Source organism: Brachyhypopomus gauderio, chromosome 18 (genome assembly GCF_052324685.1).
Source record: "Brachyhypopomus gauderio isolate BG-103 chromosome 18, BGAUD_0.2, whole genome shotgun sequence".
In the NCBI taxonomy this organism is placed as follows: Eukaryota; Metazoa; Chordata; class Actinopteri; order Gymnotiformes; family Hypopomidae; genus Brachyhypopomus; species Brachyhypopomus gauderio.
Window position 1 is genome coordinate 7,282,447 of NC_135228.1, and position 8,031 is coordinate 7,290,477.

Consider the following 8,031-nt stretch of genomic DNA (forward strand, 5'->3'; position numbering starts at 1 on the left):
GTACTGCATAGCATGGAAGTATGGCATTTTGGATGGAGCCTCTATAAATGTTTGTTCTTGATGGCTGGTATACTGCTTAATGCCACTGAGTTTAGTTCTGGAACTTCCTGTTTTTGGAAGTCTGTGTTCTTTTCAGCTCTGTTCATCGGGATATCTTTAGACACTTGAGCTTCTCCTGGGTGCATCTATGCTACAACTCATTTTTATGATTGGAAAAAGAAAACAGAACAAAAAAAGATTGAGTTTCTTCTTATTTCCCATTTTGGTTTGACGTAATGTCAGCTTTGCTTCCTAATTTACTGTTTATCAAACTTAGGCTATGTGACAGCTATGAGTAAATAGATATTTATCCCATAATCTGACAGAATCTGAAGCCGGTATTGTTTGAGGGTCAGTATTATGTGAGTTAGTTCTTTTTAATAATATGGTATTGTTGCACTTGGTGGTTCACCTACCTCCTGGGTAAATACCAAAGTCATAAGTCTATATTAACAAGCTGATACCTGTATATTGTGACAGGCGGGGTGAGCAACTAAAAAGGAAGCGATCACGCCAAGTCTCAGGGAAAAAGAATGGTTTAATAGAAAGTGTGCAAACCAAAACCCGTGCAATAGATCCAAATTAAGGATATAATGACCAGCGGTTAACTGGTACAAAGACAAGACATATATAGGCAAACAAATGACCCTCAGGTGAGACGGATCACGGGCTCTGCCCACCTGAGGGACGCACACGACGTCACAAAAACAACAACAACAACAGCCGCTGTGGACGGAGGCGACCGGTAGGGGGCCGCCTCACCGTGACAGACCCCCCCCACCAAGCCGCACTCCCCTCCACTGGGTGTGTGGCACACAGCGGCTGCACACAAAACATGAAGGGGCAGGAAGGCAGGGACAGGCAGGAACACACCTCCTGTGGTCCGGGAGCTGGAACATAAAACACACAACATTAAACAGCTCACTTCCCTGGGAGGGACCCTGGACCGAACGGGCCGTTAACAACACAAAACCATGCCCCGGTTGGTCACAGGGCCCTCACGCCCTAACCGGCGTTTAGCCAGAGAGCCCCAAGGGTGTGCGGACCAGGAGGTACGACTCCTTTATCGTCCTTAGTGTGTGTGTGTGTGTGTGTGTGTGCAGGTTACCTCCCTGAGGTGTGGCTACTTCTCCTCCTGGACCTACCTCCTCCCAGAGCTGACCCCTGCCTTCTGCTAGGGGTCACCCCAGCCTCCTGGGGAGCCAACCCCTCCCGGGGCCTCTCATCGCAAGGTGGACTCCTCCACCCAACCCAGGAGCGCCAGAGACCGAGCCCCAGAGCACCCCCGACGCGGGCTGGGGAGCAGCCCCAAGGGCCTTCTGGTCACCCCGGGTAGGAGGGAGGATCTCCATCTCCAGCAGGAGCTTCTCAGACCGGAGCCCCATGGTCCCCAAACATCCGGGGGCCCCACCCCTTTAGGGAGGGGCTCTTCATGACCAGGCTCCGGTCCCCCACAACACAAGTGGGCTCCTGCCAGGTGGAGACCATCACAAGGTCCAGGAACACCGCCAGGGAGAAGCACCTGCACAGAAAACACACACACACCCAAAAACACACCAACATAAAACACAAACGCGCCTCAGACGCCCTCCGTGCCATACCCAGTCGCACGGGACCACAGCCGGTCCCCCCCCCCAAACATGCATCGGGAGGAGCATGCGTGGAATTACATGTAACAGTTGACAACACGCTAGGACAAAACACACACGCTAATACTAGACAAACAAACAAAAACGGAGTACAAACAGACAGACGGGACCCACATATGCGCGCTCTACATAAACACACAGTGATGCGCCGCTCAGAGTCGCAGTCGCTCCCCATATTAAACACAAGACACACGGACGGGGAGCGAGGCGACAGTGACGAGCGGCGACCGCGTCACACATAAAACATTTAACATTGAACACAACGAGCACGCACACTGATCCACACGTCCGTCAACATGTACACACATTCATAACACACACGAGAGTTTTCCCAGGCAGACACCCTGGTCCTCACCGTGCCACACACAAACAAGCGCACGGCGGAACTCTCGCAACAAACAACGGACACGAAGAGCTGTCTCAGGGCAGACTGCCCTGGTCCTTGCCATGCTACACACACACACACACACACACAAAACACATAAGCACGGCGGAGCTCTTCAAACAAAACACCACGCAGACAAACACTTACCACGAGACATGACCACGAACGAAGGAGAAAGAAAAAGATACTGGCGGCTTCCGAAGGGTGCCTGGTCATTCTGTGACGGGCGGGGTGAGCAACTAAAAAGGAAGCGATCACGCCAAGTCTCAGGGAAAAAGAATGGTTTAATAGAAAATGTGCAAACCAAAACCCTTGCAATAGATAAAACATTAAGGATATAATGACCAGCGGTCAACTGGTACAAAGACAAGACATATATAGGCAAACAAACGACCCTCAGGTGAGACGGATCACGGGCTCCGCCCACCTGAGGGACGCACACAACATCACAAAAACAACAACAACAGCCGCTGTGGACAGAGGCGACCGGTAGGGGGCCGCCTCACCGTGACATATATATATGGAATCAGCATACACATAGATCAGAGTCTTATTTTAATAGCTATCCTAATAGCTCTTAAAAAGCAAAATTGGAAGTGTAATTTTATTGTTTCAAAAAGTCTGGACAAAGAAATAGGATGAAAGTATTTTTTACACTGAAAATAAAATGCTTTCACTCTTAGAACAAACAGTGACTTCCTTTCATCATGTCAGTATGCCATTAAATGTATTTTAAATGATATTGAAAGGTTTTAAGTGATCTGCCCTGTTAAAATTAATTAAGTTGCAATGATAATCCTGATGGCTTTTCAAAAGAGAACTTCTATAATTAACACACATTATGGACAATAATGAAATGCAGTATATTGAACAATAGAAATAATCCTTCACACTAACATTTTAAATAAAGCACATTGGTTTTAACTGTAAATAGTAGATTTAATGTACTGAAGCTATTCAAATTTGTACTATAAACATTATAACTACTGAAAATGTAAAATCCTGTATGTAAGAACTCTGTCCTGTTAAATCCTGACTCTTCCACCAGGGGGCAGCCAAACTAAGAGATCAGATTGCCTTCAGCCAGACTAAACTATGGGAATCAATGCTGTTATCTAGTACTGCAAATAAACATAGGCTCACACTTAAAGAACAGAAATTAAAACTGATACCTAGAAATGCAAATAAACAAAGACATAAATAAACATATAATGTAAAGGACAACAAGTGTTTTGTGTGGTGTTAGTAGTCATTTAATTAATCAACAAACAGGTTGATATGACATTACCAATATTATGTTTGTTAATCTGCATAGTATAAAGGGCAAGTTTAACTCATTTTAAATTAATAAAACATATTCCATAAAGCATGGTCCTACAGCCCAATACATTTGGCTTGTTTCTTAAAGATTTTGTTGTTTTACTTGAAGGTTCTTATCAGTACTTTATGTTTGAAAAACGTTTCTCACAAACCCACTGCTCTTTATCATTGCATGTTCTGTCATTCCAGCCCTTCTTATCTGCAGAGTTCCAAATCTCAGCACAGTCCTCACTTTCACTTATATTGTTTGGCTCCCCTGCAATCCAGAACCTGAAACCAACAGAGGAGATCAGGTGATCAGTGGAAGAGAAAGAGAATCTAGGGACCAGTGGCACAGATCATGAGATCAGTGGAACAGAAAGGGGATCAGGGGATCAGTGGAACAGAAAGGGGATCAAGAGATCAGTGAAACAGAAAGGGGATCAGGAGATCAGTGGAACAGAAAGGGGATCAGGGGATCAGTGGAACAGAAAGGGGATCAGGGGATCAGTGGAACAGAAAGGGGATCAGGGGATCAGTGGAACAGAAAGGGGATCAGGAGATCAGTGGAACAGAAAGGGGATCAGTGGGATGCAAGATGCTAACAGGCAGAGTCTACTTGCAAATTCATTAGCAAGTGGCTGGCATAGTATAAAGAACTATTTGTGCCAAGTACAGACTGGAAGTTCCAAATTCAAAGTGGGATATTAACTAAGCTAAGATGCTCTGGGACTTTCTATATACAAAATAACAAAACGGTGATGTCTAACCACCTGGACATAGTGGTGGACGAACAGCAGAAGAGGGCTATAGTGATCCGAAGTCAGGAATAAGAAAAGGAACAAGAAAAAAAATACCAGTAGAGTTAGAAAAGAGGTTTAAGGTGAAGGCAGCAGTTGTTGACGTGGTAATCAGAGCACTTTGGGCTGTGACACCCAGGCTGGGAGAGTGGCTCCATGTAACAAAACTAGTTCGGTCGAAGCAGGAAGCAGACACAATCGCAAAGAGACTGGGGTTTTATTAACCACACTGTGAAAAAACTATGATGGTGATAATATCTAAAACACATAAAATTTTAAACACTTTTGCTTTCTGTGATATATATACTAATATAACAAAGTTGGTGGATTCACCTCACCTTGTTAGTAATGCTACTGAAATGCCAAATTGTGCCCTAACCCTTATAATATAAGGGTTATATAAATATAAATATATCTAGCTTAAGAATTTTAAGGCTAAATTGAGGTTAATGGTTATTGTAACTGTTAGTCCTCAACGACATATTGATGCTGATTTTAAACCATGACCAAACGAGGTAAATTTCTATATGTAAATCTTTAGTCTCTTTAACTGTGGTAGTATGATGTCCTACTGCTGAAGTACGGCATTTCTGATTCAGCCATTAAGCATACAACAGGCTGAAGCAAACTGGTTGATACCGGTAGAAACAGGACTGTGAAATTAACAAGGGAAGTACAAGAGAAATAAGGAAATAGAGACAATGATTCAAATAGAACTGAAACACAACCAAACTGAACTGGAGCAATAACCCCATGAACAAATTACCAAACAAACAACAAATAGAATAGAACTCACAATCTAAATATGAACAGATATGAACTCAAAACACAATCCTGCAAATAGTACTAAAACATGCAGCGTAACAAAATACATTAACTGAATCACATGGAAGACACAGGGAAAACTTTACACATGAAACAATATCCAGCAATGGTGGGAGGATGCCACACACAACCAGAAAGCAGCAAAAACTATGACAGAAGATGAGAGGGAAAGAAAACAGAACTACAACGACGTAGAGCTAAATGCCTGTCTTAGATTTCCCTTACATGGCCTTGTTTCTGATTGTCCATCAAAAGTACGTATATCTTGAAATTGGTTATATTTATTATGACAAGTTAGTTTTTGGTATTCTTCATTGTGCTGTTTGCTAGTCTTTGTCTATTTAACTATGTTGGGTAATGCTTTGATACTAACTCTGCACACTTATTACCCCTTAATAAATGAGAACGTAAAGGATATAGAACAGATTTGTGTGGCACGAAGCTCTGATGTGTTAAGCATGAGAAATGTTTATTGAATTTGTTGCTGAAGCCTCAACTGCCTCAAGTGTTCAACATCTAAGAACAATATTCAATGGCAGAATAAGACAGGAACAGAAATGATCTTACGTAGTGATGAGTGCTGTGCCGTCCACCCATTTCCAAACCCCTTCTGTGCTGCTGTCATTCAGACCAATCCAAGCTCGACTGCTTTTCAAGATCTTAAAAATCTGTTCCTTCAAAGGGAAAACAAAAAATAAAACTCAGAAACAATGATCTCTCTCTCTCTGTATCTGTCTCTCTGTTTTTCTCTCTCAGTCACCTGTTCCTCGTTGCTGTTTATGATCACCAGGTCTGATCCTCTCCCTCTGCAGTCCTGTCTGCTCTCACTCCAGGTCTTTTTGTCAGTGGAAATGTAGTATACACTGTATCCTTGTACGATGTATCCTGTCAAAAGAACATGCAAAGACATTTTTGTTCATACCATTTCCATACACACTTTTGTAAATGTTCAGCACTGTGAGGGCATTCGTTAAACTGATTTATTAATGAACGTCCATCCTGCCACTTATTATGATCAAGACCTTCATAATTACGTCCTTAGAAGAAAATGGAACTGCATGGAAGAGCATGGAATAGACAGTTTGGCCGTCACACATTACGTACCAAATTTGGAAATTAGTGTCAGAAGACCTTCTTTTTCCTGATGTAACTGGTCTCTCTCTATAGTCAGGTTACTGATAATAGCCTGGACCTGGTCTCTCTCTACAGTCAGGTTACTGGTAATAGCCTGGAGCTGGTCTCTCACTATAGTCAGATTGCTGTTACTGTTCTTTAACTGGTCTCTCTCTGCAGTCAATGTGAGCCACAGCACTGTGATGCCAGCCAGCAGGAGAACACACAGCAGCCCCAGACACACTGCAGCCAGCCGGCAGCATCTGCCCCCATTAGCATTGGTTCCTGAAGCTACATAGAAATTCATAGTTATGAGTACGCTCAGATGTATTGATCGTTCAGAGACTAAACTGCGATAAACGGTAAGAGACACGCCAGTGAACCAATTTAGCAAACGTGTATGTGTGTTGAAGATCATGATGAATCAACATATTGATTATAATGTGTAAAAATATGTAATAATTTGTAATAATATACAATAATTCTGTATAATGTGTTATTGAGGTGTCAATTAACATATATACGAAACACATAATGCAGGTTCACATAATGCAAAACAGTTGTAGTCAGTTCTGTATAATCAATTGATGAGACATACAGGAGAAACAGAGACAGAACAGACAGGTAGAGCAGATACTGACGTGAGCTGGTGATTTCAAACAAACAGACAGGTAGAGCAGATACTGACGTGAGCTGGTGATTTCAAACAAACAGACAGGTAGAGCAGATACTGACGTGAGCTGGTGATTTCAAACAAACAGAGAGGTAGAGCAGATACTGACGTGAGCTGGTGATTTCAAACAAACAGACAGGTAGAGCAGATACTGACGTGAGCTGGTGATTTCAAACAAACAGACAGGTAGAGCAGATACTGACGTGAGCTGGTGATTTCAAACAAACAGACAGGTAGAGCAGATACTGACGTGAGCTGGTGATTTCAAACAAACAGACAGGTAGAGCAGATACTGACGTGAGCTGGTGATTTCAAACAAACAGACAGGTAGAGCAGATACTGACGTGAGCTGGTGATTTCAAACAAACAGACAGGTAGAGCAGATACTGACGTGAGCTGGTGATTTCAAACAAACAGACAGGTAGAGCAGATACTGACGTGAGCTGGTGATTTCAAACAAACAGACAGGTAGAGCAGATACTGACGTGAGCTGGTGATTTCAAACAAACAGACAGGTAGAGCAGATACTGACGTGAGCTGGTGATTTCATTGATGCTCTTGGCCCTCTGTTCCTTAACAATGTCCTTGTTGGCCCTGTGTTCCTTACCAATGTCCTCATTGGTATAAATGTTTTCAAATGAGTTGTTACAGCCGTTTGACTCAAACCTGTAATCTACTGCTCCTGAATTTGCATAAATATCTTCGCTAATCTCCATTTCCTCAGAAATCCTGATCTTACAGGGAGGAATGAATCAGTCAGATACAGCTGTTTTAATTAGTTAGTTTTAGTTGGAAAAACCCTACACAACACTCAGAAATAAGATGGCTGCAGTGAAGCTCCTCGTGTCGCTATTAGTAGAAGTATTACCCGTATATATACGGTCTCTGGTCCACACACTGTAAAGATGGTCATCGGGGGAGGGGTGGGATAATGGTGGGAGGTGGGGGGATAGCTGGGCATCAAATAGGGCATCATATTTAAAAAATACATCTAAGCCAAAACTGACAATAAAAATTTGTAAAATAATGTTTTTTAAAATCATTTTTGCACTTGCTTTCTATATTTCTAATATATATTTTTTAATATAACATCTGATGGAATATAAAGACAAGAGTAGGAGCTCAGCTGCATTCACACCTTCACAGGAAGGCCATTTAAATATTTGTCACATTCTGCGCACATCCTGCCGCACGTGTGTGTGTGTGCATGTGTGAGTGTGTGTGTGTGTGTGTATATATAAATAAACT

At 42.6% G+C, this 8,031-nt stretch overlaps 1 protein-coding gene across 1 annotated transcript; it reads right to left on the minus strand.

The window, feature by feature from the left end:
* Window positions 1-685: 685 nt before the first annotated feature.
* On the minus strand, window positions 686-7,652 carry LOC143482159 (uncharacterized). The gene is made up of 5 exons (XM_076980438.1): window positions 7,316-7,652; window positions 6,102-6,401; window positions 5,758-5,882; window positions 5,565-5,671; window positions 686-3,663 (listed from the first exon to the last, which is right to left on the minus strand). The coding sequence occupies exons 1-5, from the start codon at window positions 7,497-7,499 to the stop codon at window positions 3,510-3,512; spliced, it is 870 nt and encodes a 289-aa protein (XP_076836553.1). The 5' UTR covers window positions 7,500-7,652; the 3' UTR covers window positions 686-3,509.
* Between the last annotated feature and the right edge of the window lie 379 nt (window positions 7,653-8,031).

What these genes read in the sequence shown, in the direction of transcription:
- LOC143482159 (XM_076980438.1), bottom strand. Translation starts at nt 7,499, where the DNA reads ATGGAGATTAGCGAAGATATTTATGCAAATTCAGGAGCAGTAGATTAC. An exon ending in TAAACAGCAACGAGGAACAG is followed by an intron (nt 5,672 to 5,757) that starts GTGACTGAGAGA and finishes TTCCCTTTGAAG; the next exon opens with GAACAGATTTTTAAGATCTT. An exon ending in GGCACAGCACTCATCACTAC is followed by an intron (nt 3,664 to 5,564) that starts GTAAGATCATTT and finishes TGTTGGTTTCAG; the next exon opens with GTTCTGGATTGCAGGGGAGC.